Source organism: Pipistrellus kuhlii, unplaced genomic scaffold, assembly GCF_014108245.1.
Source record: "Pipistrellus kuhlii isolate mPipKuh1 unplaced genomic scaffold, mPipKuh1.p scaffold_m20_p_11, whole genome shotgun sequence".
Classification (NCBI taxonomy): domain Eukaryota; kingdom Metazoa; phylum Chordata; class Mammalia; order Chiroptera; family Vespertilionidae; genus Pipistrellus; species Pipistrellus kuhlii.
Genome location: NW_023425416.1, coordinates 19,664,877 through 19,680,682, shown reverse-complemented (window position 1 = coordinate 19,680,682; position 15,806 = coordinate 19,664,877). Strand labels below are relative to the sequence as shown.

General features: G+C 46.3%; 1 protein-coding gene across 4 annotated transcripts; it reads left to right on the top strand.

Annotated features, from left to right (window-relative positions):
* Positions 1–52: 52 nt before the first annotated feature.
* TADA3 (transcriptional adaptor 3) lies at positions 53–10,994 on the top strand. 4 transcript variants are annotated; one of them, XM_045579164.1, is made up of 9 exons: positions 104–476; positions 1,373–1,605; positions 2,522–2,772; positions 2,891–2,996; positions 3,867–4,008; positions 4,097–4,200; positions 6,135–6,244; positions 7,733–7,918; positions 10,417–10,994. In XM_045579164.1, exons 2-9 carry the CDS (start codon positions 1,399–1,401, stop codon positions 10,607–10,609), a joined length of 1,299 nt encoding a protein of 432 aa, XP_045435120.1. In that variant the 5' UTR covers positions 104–476; positions 1,373–1,398; the 3' UTR covers positions 10,610–10,994. The 4 variants fall into 4 exon arrangements, with proteins under 4 accessions (XP_045435121.1, XP_045435120.1, XP_036286998.1 ...); XM_036431105.2 differs by having other exon boundaries at positions 108–674; XM_036431106.2 differs by lacking the exon at positions 104–476 and adding an exon at positions 700–1,093.
* Positions 10,995–15,806: the final 4,812 nt, after the last annotated feature.

Sequence of the window (15,806 nt, the reverse complement as noted above, 5' to 3'; positions counted from 1 at the left end):
CCCGTTCTCCATGAGGCTCTCGCTTTCGACCCTAACCTGCTTGGCTTCTTTGCCGCTTTCCCCCCCTATAGTCATACAATGGTACAGCCCTGCCGCAGGTTGGGCACCATATTTGGACTAAGCTAAGCGGAGACCTTCGCTTCTTCCGGTTCTGCGCCCCCATCCTTTCTCCCGGCCCCTCCTACCGCCGGCCCCAGGGGCTCGGCGAGACTAACCGTCAGACTGAAAACCCGGCTGCCGAGCCCCGCCCTCCAGCCCCGGCTGCTCGCTAGGGTAGACCCGAGGCATAGCCCTCACCCCCCGGCAGTGGGCTAGCGGGCGAGCGGGCGGCCAAGTCCTCCCCCGCAATCCTCGCCCTTCCGTGTCTCCGCCCCCGCGGCCACTGCACGGCCCGCTCGCAGCCAGTTCCGGGTGGTGGATACACCAACCGGAACTCCCCGCCCCCTGTCGCGACCCGGTGGTCGTAGGTGGCTGGAGTGAGGAGGGAGAGGGGGCGGGGGCCGCGTTAGGGGGTGCCGAGACGTCGAGGACCCTGAAGGCGGGGTATTGGGGCGACCCACGGGGCGGGGTGGGGAGGTGGGGAAACAGCCTTTAAGCAGTCCCACTTCTGTGCCAGTCACTGAACTGGGCTCTTGACGAGCATCATCTCTTAATCCTCAGAACATCCCGGGGAGGTAGGTACTGTTGTTATCCCCATTTTACAGATTCTGACTTCTTACGAGGAAACAAGACCCAGACTTCTCTGGTCCCCATTTTACAGATGGAAAAACCGAGACTCAGGAAGGTTAAATAAAATGATCAGTCACATAAATAGAGAATGTTAAAGCCTGGGTTTGGACCCTGGTTATGTCTGGCTTACCAGCCACATTCTTAACCATTGTCAGGGAGGGGTAAAGGTGGGGATGGGTGAGACCAGACGATGCTGCGAGGCAAAAACGAACACACTGTAAGAATGGGATGCTCGGAACCCAGAGGCTTAGCAGAACCCAGGAGGAGTAGAGCAAAAGGGAAGAGCATCGGGAATAGAGGGCAAAGTATATCAAGGTGATGAGGCGCACAGATGCACAACCACTTGCGTTCAAATTGCATTTTGGTAAATTTGGGCCTGCACCCCCTTACAGAGTCTCAGTTTCCTTATTTGTAAAATGGAGATCACATGGTTCCTGTTCAAGGGGTTTGAATTCAGTGAGAAGCTGGTAAGATGCCCTGTGCTTGGTGCACAGTAGGTGCTCTGTGAGTAGTAGCTGTGCCATCAACCTGTCAAAAAGGTACTGAAGCCTGGTTTTCTCCTTGATGCTCTCACACGATTGAGTGAGCTCTTGGGCTTTTCTTGTGCCGTTTCATCTACCATCAATGGCCCTCTCCTCTCCAGCTCCCCAGGGTCCTGTATCCTAGGCCATGAGTGAACTGAAGGACTGCCCCTTGCAGTTCCATGACTTCAAGTCTGTGGACCACCTAAAAGTTTGTCCACGCTACACGGCAGTGCTGGCCCGCTCTGAGGATGATGGCATCGGCATCGAGGAGCTGGACACTCTGCAGCTGGAACTTGAGACCCTGCTTTCCTCTGCCAGCCGGCGCCTGCGAGTGTTGGAGGCTGAAACCCAGGTGATACCCTACAGAGGGGACATCACCAGGGATGGACTGTGACAAGTTCTGGGTGGGTCGTTCAGTTAGCCACATCTGCTAAAGCCTGGGGTACAGGAGGTTGGAGAGGGGAGGAGAGACCCAAATTGGGCTTGTGTGATACGCAGGAAGGTGGGTAATCCTCATAAATTGCAAGATTTTTAATTCACCATTTATTCACACACACACACAGACCCCACCCTCCAGTATGTTGTGAGGATTAATACTTCTACAAATCATTAGAGAGAGGTCATTAGGACAATTGTGGCTTTCAGGGAGTTTGCCAACTAAAAGGAGGGTGGGTTCAGACAAGTAGCAGATGATATGTTATGGTTAGGGGTACTACGGGTATGAGGAAACCTGCTTTTGAATCTTGGCCTAAGCACTTGCTAGTGTTACTGTTTCCAGCTATGTGGCTTTGGGAAAGTTACATTCTATTTCTGAGTATCAGTTCTCTATCTGTAAACAGGGCTGGAAAATAGGACCTGTCACAGAGCTTTTGTGAGGATTAAGAGATTTTTTTCTCCTTTTTTTGCAAAGGCTCAGCCTAATGTTGTAAGTGAAGGTTTGCTGGGAGGCTTATTTGTCATCACCAAAAAGTTATCACCAGCATATTTTCCCAGAGCTAACATGTACTGGGGTCATTTGGCCTTTCTGCTAAGTTCTACAGAAGTGCATCAGAGTACAGACAAATGGGTAGAATGATAAGTATATGAATAAAATCCCGAGATGGATACAGGAAAAGGAGCGAGTTTGAAGGATGAATAGTTTACTAAATAAAAAGGAGAGGGGAAAAGACCTTGGCGTCTCCTCAAGTTATAGATCCTAATTCTTTACCGGGAAAAGAGTTGTCCTGTGTCTTCCCTTCTCCCCCTCAGTGACAGTCTTTGAATTTCAGATCCTCACTGACTGGCAGGATAAGAAAGGTGACCGACGATTCATGAAGATGGGTCGAGACCACGAGCTTGGGGCTCCCCCCAAACATGGGAAGCCCAAGAAGCAGAAACTGGAAGGGAAGGCAGGGCATGGACCGGGCCCTGGCCCCGGGCGACCTAAATCCAAAAACCTTCAGCCCAAGATCCAGGAATATGAATTCACTGATGACCCAATTGATGTGCCACGGATCCCCAAGAACGATGCCCCCAACAGGTTCTGGGCCAGAGAACGTGGAGGGGCATTGGGAATCGGGAAGTGGAGACTGTGGAGAAGCCCTGGGCTGATGCTTGTGGGACATGGGTGCCCATTGAGGATCTGTTTCTCTCTGCAGGTTCTGGGCTTCAGTGGAGCCCTACTGTGCTGACATCACTAACGAGGAGGTGCGCACGCTAGAGGAGTTACTGAAACCCCCAGAAGATGAGGCTGAACATTACAAGGTAGAAAACCTGAGTCTCAACAGACAAGGTAGAAAACAAGAGGGCTCAGAGGTGCCTCAGAATTAAAGCTCCTAAAGCCGTATATCATCTTCCTTTCCCTACCTTGCCCAGTCTCCTGTCTGCCCCATTATCCCACTCAGACATTTGGTCTCTCTCATCCTTCTCCCTGCATTGTCTCCCTTCCATCCCATCCGGATGGTTACTATCAGATTCAGGGAGGCTTTCTCTTGTTTGCACATCTCCCTCCCCTCTGCTTTGGTTCAAGACTTCCATCAGCTCTCACCCAAACAGGTTCTTTATACTTCCTGCCTCCAAAGGGGCCTTTCTTTCACTCCTTAAAAGAAAATGTAGAAAGTAGAAGTGTTGGGGGAACTCTCCCATAGGTCCGCTGTCATGCTCAGATGTGACACGACCCTGCTCCCGGTCTTCTGGTTCTCATTACCCTCAGGATCGAGTCCAAGTGTCTCAGTCCTTGGTGGCACGGCCCCAGCACCCCTCTCCAGTTTCATTGGCCACACTCTCTCTTCACTGCTGCATTCCCCAGCCCCACCAAGCACCTTACCCTCACTCCTGACCCCCACAGGATCCTTGCTGGGCTCTGGGCCTCTGCATATGCTCTCCTCCTCTTGGCACACTGATTCACCGTTCAAACCCTGACCGTGTGTTACCTGCACCAAAACTCCTTTGCGGATTCCCCAGCAGAAAGTTGGTCTCTTTTGAGGGCTGCCACAAGACTTCGATCTACCTCTGTCACGTCGCTTGTCTGAATTTTTTAAAAATGTATTTGAAAAAGTAATTCATACAAGCAGTAATAAATTCAAGCAATACAAAAAAGAATTCCTTCTCCTGACCCTACAGTTTCTCCTACAGATCCCGCCCCTGGGAAAGCACTACTCCCAACGCTGGGCACAGGAGGACCTGCTGGAGGAGCAGAAGGACGGAGCCCGGGCCGCAGCTGTGGCTGACAAGAAGAAAGGCCTCATGGGGCCACTAACTGAACTCGACACTAAAGGTAGGCCCCTCAACTTGCTGCCTATCCCAGGTTAGGACTTGAGTTCCCAAAACTTCAGACCAGTTACCCACTACTCTGCCTGCTTCAGATGTGGATGCCCTGCTGAAGAAGTCTGAGGCCCAGCATGAGCAGCCCGAAGATGGATGCCCATTTGGTGCCCTGACACAGCGCCTCCTGCAGGCCTTGGTGGAGGTGAGCACCCCAACCTAAAACAGCAACCACATTTACTTTCTACAATATTTCAATGTTTGCTCCTCCTCTTCCTCTTCTTCTTCTTCCTCCTCCTCCTCCTTTTCCTCTTCCCCCTCCTCCTCCTCCCCCTTCTCCTCCTCCTCCTCCTCCTTCTTCTTCATCTCAGCGTGAGGGAGAAAGGAAAGGAGGGGAGAAGGGAGGGAGGGAGAGAGAGAATGTCAATGTAAGAGAAATATCAACTGGTTGCCTTCCACACACACCCCAACTGGGGACCGAACTTGCAATCTGGGTATGTGCCCTAACCTGGAATGGAACACGCCACCTTCTGGTGTATGGAATGATGTACCAACCAACTGAGCCACAACAGCCAGTGCTTATTTATTTCATTTATTATTTTTTAAATATATTTTATTGATTTTTTACAAAGAGGAAGGGAGAGGGATAGAGATGTAGAAACATTCATCAGCTGCCTGGTGCACACCACCTATTGAGGATATGCCCACAACCAAGGTACATGCCCTTGACCGGAATCGAACCTGGGACCCTTCAGGTCGCAGGCTGACGCTCTATCCACTGAGCCAAACCACTTAGGGCTTATTTCATTTTTTATTGAAGTATATTATACATTTAGAAAAGTATATAGGTCTTAAATTTATAGCTTTGTAACGTTTCACAAATGAGCACTTGTATAATAAAACATTACCAGTATCCTGGAGGCCCCTCCCAGTCTCTAACCTCCCCAAAGGTAACCACTACTTCACAGTTACTTGAGTGTTGGCTAAGGGCTGAGCCCCGTGCAAGTGACTTTCCACACACCCTCTCGTTGGAGGCAAGCACAGTGGTTAGCCTCACGTAACACAAGAAGATTGAGGCTCAAAAAAAGGGAACTGTTTGCTTGAGGTCCCACAGCTAATACATAGAAGCAGGACTCAAAGTCTAGGTTCAGGGATCCTTTTCTGTATGCTCTCTGTCTGACCTTATGCACATCCCTTCACCTCACTGAGCCTTGCTTTCCTCTCTGGCCCAAACACAACAGTGTATTTCCCTCTCATGTAACAGCCTCAGACACATGCTCAGGTTGGCTGAAGGGAAGAGAGGGTCTCTGCCCCACACCACCAGACAGGGACACCAGCCCTGGTGACTTTGCCATCTTAAACATGCATTCTGCATAAGGTTACTCTGGGTGTGATTGACAGTCGAAGCTCACAGAAAAAGAGCTAGGAGATGTGTATGAGGGAAGACTAATGGGCTATAACAGGCTGAAGCTTTTGTCACTCCTAATCACTTTCCACTGGAAAGAATTTGTCACATGACTACACCTGACTGCAAGGAAGGCTGGGAAGTATTGTGTATGTGGGCAGCAATAAGCCTGGCTAATATGGAAGAAGGGCAAGAATGGCTTTGGCCTGGCCAGTGTGGCTCAGTGGTTGAGTGTCCACCTGTGAACCAGGAGGTCACAGTTTGATTTCCAGTCAGGGCACATGCCCATGTTGCAGGCTCATATCCCCAGTGTGGAGCATGCAGGACACAGCTGATCAGTGATTCTCATCATTGATGTTTCCCCCTTTCTCTCTGAAGTCAATAAAAATATATTTTAAAAAAAGAAAAGAAAAAAAAAGAATGGCTTTTGGACAGCTAGCAGCCTCTGCCACAATGTGCTTAGCACAGTGCCTGGTGCATTGCAAACATTTAATAAACCTTAGCTAATATTACTATCATTGAGTGCTATCTTTGCTCTTCTGTGCTCCCTTCTTTTGGAATCAGCATAAAAAATGATCAAAGCTTTTTGGAGGCTGGAAAGGCTTTCTGGGCAGGGTGGGATGAGAAATATAAAAGGATATTTTTGGCCTATGAAGACTCTCTGTGTAGGTCAGAGGGGAGCAGGAAAACAGAAATACTATAGCTCTTTATCCTCCATTTATGTGGTCTTCCAGGAAAATATTATTTCCCCTATGGAGGACTCTCCCATTCCTGACATGTCCGGGAAAGAATCAGTGGCCGATGGGGCAAGCACCTCTCCCCGAAATCAGAACAAGCCTTTCAGGTAAGTGGCATCTTATCCACACCTCACAGTCCGGCTCCTATTTCTGTTCGTCCTGACATGGGGAATTCTTAATTACTAGAGAGGCCAAGGACAGTTTGAGAAAGCCCAATAAAAGCTTCAAATATGCATGCTGGCCCCGCATTTCTGCATGCACAGACTTAGTACAGGGTTGTTAATCAGAACACTGTTCTTATTGCAAACAACTAAATATCCAGTTGAAGGTTAGTGGTTGGCTAAAATTTCATTACTCTGTATGATAAAATAATTTGCAACTATTAATCATGTAAGAGAAATATAGCTAATTGACATGAAAAGATGTAAACAGTACAGTGTTAAGTGGGGAAAATGTCACTTGTAGCACAGTGTGGTCCTTGTTTTGTTTAAGATATATTTAAATGTGTGTACATAGGGAAAAACACAAATGATCTATGATAAAAGACTGGAAATAATATATAACAAAAGCTGGAATAGCCCAGCCGGTGTTGCTCAGTGGTTCAGTGTTGATCTATGAATTAGGAGGTCACTGGTTTGATTCCTGGTCAAGTTACATGTTCAGGTTGTGGGCTCAATCCCAAATAGGGACTCTGCAGGAGGTAGCTGATCAATGATTCTCTCTCATCATTGATGTTTCTACCTCTCCCTTCCACCCTCTCCCTTCTTTGAAGTCACTAAGAAAATATATTTTTTAAATCTGGAGTGTGTGTGTGTGTGTCAATCACAGCAGTCTCCCCCTTATCTGCAGTTTTGCTTTCCCCAGTTTTCTGTTAACTGTGGTCCAAAAATATTAAATGGAAAATTCCAGAAATAAACAGTTTGTAAGTGTTAAATTTTGTGCTGTCGTGAGTAGCATGATGAAATCTTATGCCATCTGAAATCTCATGCCATCTGCTCCATCCCACCTGGGGTGTGAGTCATTCCTTTGTCCAGCATAACCACACTATATCCTCTATCTACCCATTAGTCACTTAGTAGCCATCTCAGTTATTAATTGGTTATCAGAGATCACATTCACATAACTTATTACAGTAAATTGTTATAATTGTTCTATCTTATTATTGTTGTTAATCTCTTACTGTGCCTAATTTATAAACTAAACAGTATCATAAGTATGAATATATAGAAAAACAGTATATATAGGGTTCTGTACTATGCTGGTTCCAGGGAGCCACTGGGGGTCTTAGAAAGTATCCCTCACTGATAAGGGAGGACTACTGTGTGTGTAAAATAACATAGAAAAATAATGTTAATATAACAAAATAATAGTGTTTTTCTTTGGGTTTTTGACATTATAAGTTTTCCTATTTTTTTTGGCACTGGATATATGTTGCTTGTGTTTGAAACATGACCATATTTGCTTGTCTCTATATTTTTATATCTACATGGATATAAAGGGGGTGCCCAAAGAGAAGGTGTTCACTAACCTTGGATATGTCCAAGGGATCCCCCTTCCAAACTGGCCCTTGAGCTGAGGGCTGCCTTTCCCTGCAGTGTGCCCCACACCAAGTCCTTGGAGAGCCGCATCAAGGAGGAGCTGATCGCCCAGGGCCTGCTGGAGTCTGAGGATCGCCCCGCAGAGGACTCGGAGGACGAGGTCCTCGCTGAGCTGCGCAAACGACAGGCCGAGCTGAAGGCACTCAGTGCCCATAACCGCACCAAGAAGCATGACCTGCTGAGGTGAGTATGGATGGATGGATGGGCCAGGGGTTGACCAACAAGGCCTTGGCCACTGCTTGTCACCTTGTGGGGACTTAACAATAGGCTTCCAAACCTGGCAGGCCTCTAAATCACCTGAGGAGCCTTGAAAAAATTGTCCGTATCAGGCACCAACCCACAAGTTATGTCTTAAATAGATTCTAATTCGCAGACTAGGGCAAAGACTTCAGGGATTTATTCATTTACTTACTTATAATTGTGGTGGAAAATATGTAATATAAAATTGACTCTTTATATCCATTTTTAAGGTGTTAACTATATTCACATTGTGTGATTTATTTATTTTTATATATTTATTTTTACTTCAGAGAGAGGAAGGGAGAGAAACATCAAAGATGGGAGAGAATCACTGATAGGCTACCTCCTGTTCACTGCCTACTGGGGATCAAGCCCTCAATCTGGGCATGTGCCCTGACTGGGAATCAGACTGTAACCTCCTCATTTGATGCTCAACCACTGAGCCACAATGGCCAGGTGTGATTTATTTTTTTAAATTTTTTTATGTTTATTTTCTTTCTTCTCCAATGTTATTTTATGAAAAATTTCAGACACACAGAAAACCTGGAAGAGTAGTACAATGAACATCAATATACTCTTCACTTAGATTTATCAACTGTTAACATTTTGTGATTATTATTGGCCCTTCATCTGAAACTACCCAGTTATTTAGAACCAGTTCTTTAAGGAATTGGTCACAATGTCAATCATTTTATATTAACTTTCATCTTTTTTTTTCTTTTTAATATATTTTACTGATTTTTTTAAAGGTTATAAGATATTTTTTTAAAATATACTTTATTGATTTTTACAGAAAGGAAGGGAGAGAGATAGAGAAACGTTGATGATGAGAGAGAAACATCGACGAGCTGCCTCCCACACACCCCCCCCCACCGGGGATGTGCCCGCAACCAAAGTACATGCCCTTGACTGGAATCGAATCCGGGACCTTTCAGTCCGCAGGCTGACGCTCTGACCACTGAGCTAAACCGGTTTCAGCTAACTCTCGTCTTTTGCCCTGAATTTGTCATAAGGGTATAGGTGACATCTGGAAGGAGACCATGGTAGTGCTGCCCTTTTATTGAGGAGATAGAGAAAGCAGCTTAACTAAGTTTCCTTGCTTCTCACAGACAGATGCTAACTCCTTGCCTCACAAAGCCCCAACAGTGCAGGGCACACTCATTCATTTGGCCAACTCTGCCTCTCTCAGATGTGCTGAGGCCAGCAAGAGAGGCAGAGCAAAGGGCTCTGAGTCTCCAAGTGGATTATTGGTAAAGATGTGCACCATTTGCCTGACCAGTTTGGCTCAGTGGATAGAGTTCATCCTGTGGACTGAAGGGTCCCAGGTTCAATTCCTGTCGAGAGCATGTACCTTGGTTGCGGGCACATCCCCAGTGGGAGGTGTGCAGGAGGCAGCTGATAGATGTTTCTAACTCTATCCCTCTCCCTTCCTCTCTGTAAAAAATCAATAAAATAAATTTAAAAAAAGAAAAAGAAAAAGATGTGCACCATTAAAAGGAGTGGTAGTTGCTGACTAGCTGCTAGGGTGTTTAAAGATAGGGGTTTGTGTACAATCTCCTCTTTAATGTCGACTATAGCCCAGGGACAGGTGTATTTTCCCTGTTTACCAGATGAGAAAATAAAGACCTAATTAAACATGTGTCCTACTGAAGGTCACACAGCCCATAAACAACCAAGATGTGACTTGAGCCCAAGGCTGAATTCAAAGCTTCTTTCTAGTTCCCTCTCTAGGGCAAGAAGAGGAAATTACAGATGAAAGAAATACAAGGAAGGGAGGGGGTGGGAGAGCGAAGCAGAGATACGCAGATACAGAATTAAGGGGTAGTGAAAGAACGACCTTGGGGCTATCAGAAAGCTAGAGTGCAGGTCTCCTTCCCTGAGCAGCCACTCCCCTTCTGGAAAACTACCAGGTTGGAGTAGATCAGATCTCTAAGTAACATCCCAGCTTCACCATTAATGGGATTCATAAATTGGATTCTATTCAGAGAGGTTAGTTTGGCATCTCACCTGCCTTCTGTAGACCCTAGGCTGCCTGGATCCTAAGGTTGCTCTGGAATTTGGATGCTGAAGTAAGCAGGTACTCTGCTGGCACAGAACACCTTTAAAAGATGGTTTGAAGCCCACCTGCCTTAATTCAGATCTCCCACTCACTAGTTGTAGGATCTTGGAACATTTATTAACCTTCTTGAGCCTCAGTTTCGTCACTGGTAACATAGGAATAATTAATGTTACCTACCTCAGAGGGTTGTTATGAGAATTAAATGAGCTAATAATTTTGAAGAGCTTAAGCTAGTATCTATCTACCACATAGTACATATAAGAATGGTTTAGGAACTTTGCTTTTTGGTCTGAATAGTCCATAGGAGTGCCAGCCTGGGATGGTGGGTGGACTCAGTCTGGACGTGGGCTTCCCATGACACCTGGCTGGCTGGTCCCCACAGGCTGGCAAAGGAGGAGGTGAGCCGGCAGGAGCTGAGGCAGCGAGTCCGAATGGCAGACAATGAGGTCATGGATGCCTTCCGCAAGATCATGGCTGCCCGGCAAAAGAAGCGGACTCCCACCAAGAAGGAGAAGGACCAGGCCTGGAAGACTCTGAAGGAGCGGGAGAGCATCCTAAAGCTGCTAGATGGGTAGCCCTCACCCCCACCTCAGGCTCACTTCCCCTGGCCTGGGAAGAAAGGGGAGGGAGCCCACTTCCTTCTCTGGGCGGCTGGAAGCCTCAGCTTATGGCTGACTTGTCAGATGTCATATGGCAGCAGTCTCTAGAGGACGCAGCCTTTCCCTGAGGTCCTTCGGCCTAGCTCTGTGCAGCCCGGACACGGGAGGCCCAGCTGGCCTGGCCTGGAGCCAAGTCTCCGCTTGGTCCCAAAGAAGAGGGAGACAACATTTCTGGGCCTTTCTCTCCTCCCTCCTTCCCATCCCCCAGCCCTCCACCCCTACCTGTCTCTCCCTCAAGGACTTCTCCTTTGTGGTTTTGTAAAGTGCAAATTTAAGAATAAAGTAACTGCTGTGTTTTTTTAAAAAGCATCCAGAATATTTGAATGTCTGTTATTGTGGGGTGCAAAGGTTTAAGAGAGAATGCTTGATGGCTCTTGCTCTTGGGCCACTAGCCCATGAATGCATTCAGGAAGTACATTCTGAGCCAAAGCCGGTTTGGCTCAGTGGATAGAGTGTCGGCCTGCGGACTGAAGGGTCCTGGGTTCGATTCCTGTCAAGGGCATGTACCTTGGTTGCGGGCACATCCCCAGTAGGGGGTGTATAGGAGGCGACTGATTGATGGCTCTCCCTCACCGATGTTTCTTACTGTCTATCTCTCTCCCTTCCTCTCTGTGAAAAATCAATAAAAAAATTATTTAAAAAAAAAAAAAAAAAAAAAAGGAAGTATATTCTGAGGATACTTGTGGCTGCAACACTCCCAGCTCAAAGTGGACTAACAACAGGAAATATGTTAGCTGGGGGCTTGATGGTCCTGATGCAGAGTGGATTCCAGGGTTGGCCAATCCAACAATTCAACAGGGCCTTCAAGGTTCCAGTGTCTCCACACTGACCTCCCTGGTGTCAGCTTTCACCTAAAGTATGTTCCCCTCCAGCTGTTTAGTGGCATCCAGTAGCAGTGGACAGAGGCCAAATGCTTCCTCATTTACAGTCAGCACGAGAGGGCAGGAAGGAGCTGGCTTCCAGGTTCTATTAAAAGCAAGAAGCCTTTCCAGTCTACCCTATTATGTCTTGTCCAAATTAAGCCTCACATACCCATTCCTGAACCAACCACTGTGGCAGGAAAGGGGACTCTAATGAGTTTAAACTATTGAGTATCTGCTTTCCCTCTAAGCCCAAGACAATGGGAAGAGAGGGTGGAATCCATCAAAGATCTGAGTATGAAAGAGAAATGGATGTTGGATAGGCCACCAACAGTGTCTCTTCCACAGCCTAGGCAGGAAGCTAAGCCTGGGGAAGATAGGTGAATAAATAGGTTCTTATCCCTGCCTCAAATTGTGAATAATTTGCAGATCCACATGGGAAAGAAAGGGTAGATTCCCTGAAGAAATGAACTGAGCCATAAAGATAAAGATGGGAAGCTCTGACTGGTGTGGCTCCGTTGGGTGTCATCTTATGCACGGAAAGGTTACCGGTTTGATTCCCAGTCAGTTCTCATGCCCAGGTTTTGGGCTCAATCCCTAAAGGGGGTGTGCAGAAGGCATTCTTGTATTCTCAGCAGCTATACTCAAGCCATTCCATGTATCTCTTGCCGGACTGTCAAATTAGGACTGTCAAATTAGGGTGGACACATGACCCCAGCTAAGCCAATCATAGCACCCATATCTATAGCCACAATGATTGGTCCAAAGAATGGGCATGGACCCCAGCTGGGCCAATCAAAGGCCTTCCATAAGATTGCTCTATGAATGATGAGAGAAGAGGATTGCTCTTCTTTTGTATTAAAAGCCATAGAATGAAAAAATAAAAATAAAAGCCATAGAATGTTAAGGTTGAACTACCTGGTCACTCACTTTCCTGTCACATGAAAGAACCTGCCGGAGAATATAACTAACTCAGAGGAGCAGAGCCAGGAGATGGGGAAGGAGACAGGGTCTATGTGATATAGCTAGAGCCCTGGGTCCTCGATTGGATCCTCCAATTACGTCAGCCCACAAATGCTTCCTTTAACTCAAGCTAGTTAGCTTGGGAGTTTTGTCATTTGTCGACTAAAAAAGACCTGACTAATAAAAGTGAGTTTTGGCAAAAAGAAGGATGAAGTATGGTCCTAAGAGAGAGAACAGCAGGAGGACTTGATTTCCACTAAGAGCAAGGCCTACCTGCAGCAGTTTTTCAGTAACTCATTGTCCCCATGTTTATAGCCTTCTCAGAGAGAAAATGATAGCTTTGTACCAGCCACTATTTTAAACTCATTAAACTACTGAATTTTCTCAACTACCCCATTTGGTAGGTACTAACAACACCCATTCTCAGATGAGGAAACTGAGTTTTAGGAGGTTAGGTCTCTTGCTTAGTCAAACAATTGGTAAGTGATTGAGCCATGATTCAAATTCAGTCCATCTGACTTGCAGACAGACTCTATTACACAGCTCGGTGGGGCCTCTCTTCCCTACAAGGCTGTAGAGAATGTGAATGGTACTCTTAGGCTTGGGCAGTGCACAATCTGTAACCATGGCATCCCTGCTTGCAGACCCTCTCCCAGCCCTGAGGCCCCCAAATTAGATAAAATTGCTAGAAGGGGAAAGTAGATATTATATAATCATACACTGCATAATGATGTTTCAGCCAATAACATACTGCTTATATGACAGTTGTCCCATAAAAAGAACCTCCAAGAAAATTCACAGTGAAGGGTTTAGCAGAAGCTTTTGCAGACCTCAACAAGCTCCTTAAAAAGTTTGAAAACATGGCTGAAACCGGTTTGGCTCAGTGGACAGAGCGTCAGTCTGTGGACTGAAAGATCCTGGGTTCGATTCTGGTCAAGGGCATGTACATTGGTTGCGGGCACATCCCCAGTAGGGGGTGTGCAGGAGGCAGCTGGTCGATGATTCTCTCTCATCGATGTTTCTATCTATCTATCCCTCTCTCTTCCTCTCTGTGAAAAATCATAAAATAAAATAAATAAAAAGTTTGAAAACATGGACCCCCAACACCGAAAGGGGAGGGAAGGGAGAGGAAGAGGAGAAGCGGGAGGGGGAGGGAGAGGGGGAGGGGGAGGGGGAGGGTTCCCAGCCCCTGCACACTCTGGAGAACGAACTCAGTGTATTTGGGGTCCCAGGTGATTCCTGCTAAGAAGGAACAGATGGCCGAAACTGGTTTGGCTCAGTGGATAGAGTGTCAGCCTGTAGACTGAAAGGTCCCAGGTTTGATTCCAGTCAAGGTTAAGGACATGTACCTTGATTGTGGGCACATCCCCAGTAGGGGGTGGGCAAGTGGCAGCTGACTGATGATTCTCTCTCATTGATGTTTCTAACTCTCTAACCCTCTCTCTTCCTCTCTGTAAAAAAATCAATAAAATATATTTTTTTAAAAAAAGAAGAAGAAGAAGGGAGAGATGGCTAGGACTTGGAATTTTAAGGAAACCTGATAAGAGAGTAAATTCCTTATCTGGGGCCTAGAACTCAATGGACAGAATCAAGCACAGCCAAAACTGGTTTGGCTCAATGGATGGAGCGTCGGCTTGGGGACTGAAGGGACCCGGGTTCGATTCCGGTCAAGGGCATGTGCCTTGGTTGCGGGCATATCCCCAGTAGGGGGTGTGCAGGAGGCAGCTGATCGATGACTCTTTCTCATCGATGTTTCTGGCTCTCTATCTCTCTCCCTTCCTCTCTGTACAAAATCAATAAAATATATTTTAAAAAAAAAGAAGAAAAAAAAAGAACCAAGCACAAACGGACCAAATAGCTCATCGTTTCATCTCTTGACTCTCCTAGTTTAGTCACTCCACATACCTTCATTTTCACATTCATACTCTTGTTTTCTCACTCAGTGACCCTGTTGCTATGGCTGAGAGCTATGTAGGTGACTAAGGCTCCAGATACGGGAAGACAGCTGGGCAGACAAAAACATAAAGCAATAATAGAAGAATGTAAGGGTCTGCAGGGTCATCAAATGCAGCAGGGAGGGTGTGAAAAGGAAGGTGCTGGGGCAGCAAACATTCCAGACAAAAGAAACAGCAAGGCATAGAGGTGTGAACAGCTGGCCTGGTGAAAACTTCAGTGTGACTGGAGGCCTGGGTAGAGGGGGAGGGGATGGAAAAGAAATGAAGCTAGAAAGTAGATTGAGACCAGGCTGGAGCAGGTTGTAAACAGCAGATTAAGAAGCATGGGCTTAATGTTTTTATTTATTTTAGTGAGGAAGGAAGAGGGAGAGAGAAACATTGATGTGAGAGAGAAACATTCATGGGCTGCCTCTGGCATGCCCCCACTGGGAATTGAGTCTGAAACTCAACCAGGGCATGTGCCCTGACCAGGAATCTAACCAATACCTCTTGGTGCATGGGACAATGCTCAACCAACTGAGCCACACTGGCTAGGGCAAGAATCATTGGCTTTATTTTTGAGGTCAATGTTTCTCAAAAGGTGGTCTCTGGACCAGTAGCATCAGCATCACCTGTGAACCTAATAAACACAGATTCTCAGGTCTCATAACCTAATGAATCTGAAATTCTGTGGCCCAACCTTCTCTGTTTTTTTTTTGTTTGTTTGCTTGTTTTTTCTTATTGGGGTGACATTGGTTAACAGGGTCACATAGGTTTTAGGTGTGCATTTCTATGTTACAAGATCTGCATCTTGCACTATGTGTCCACCACTCAAAGTCAGATCATCTTCTGTCACCATATATTAGGTCCTCTTCACTCCCTACCCTTCCACCGCTTCTCTCTCGCAATCACCACTGCTGTATGTATCCCACATATGAGTGAAATCTTATGATTCTAGCTTTTTTTTTTTTTTTAATTGGTTTGTAAGTTTGCTTGGGATCTAATTTTTTCAACACCATTTATTTATTTATTTATTTATTTATTTATTTATTATTATTTTTAAAATATATATTTTATTGATTTTGTACAGAGAGGAAGGGAGAGAGAGAGAGAGCTAGAAACATCGATGAGAGAGAGTCTTCAATCAGCTGCCTCTTGCACACCCCCCACTGGGGATATGCCCGCAGCCAAGGTACATGCCCTTGACCGGAATCGAACCCGGGACCCTTCAGTCCCCAAGCCGATGCTCTATCCACTGAGCCAAACTGGTTTCGGCTGATTCTAGCTTTTTCTGCCTGACTTACTTCACTTAGAGTAATATTCTCTCAAGGTCTATCCATGTTATTGCAAATGACA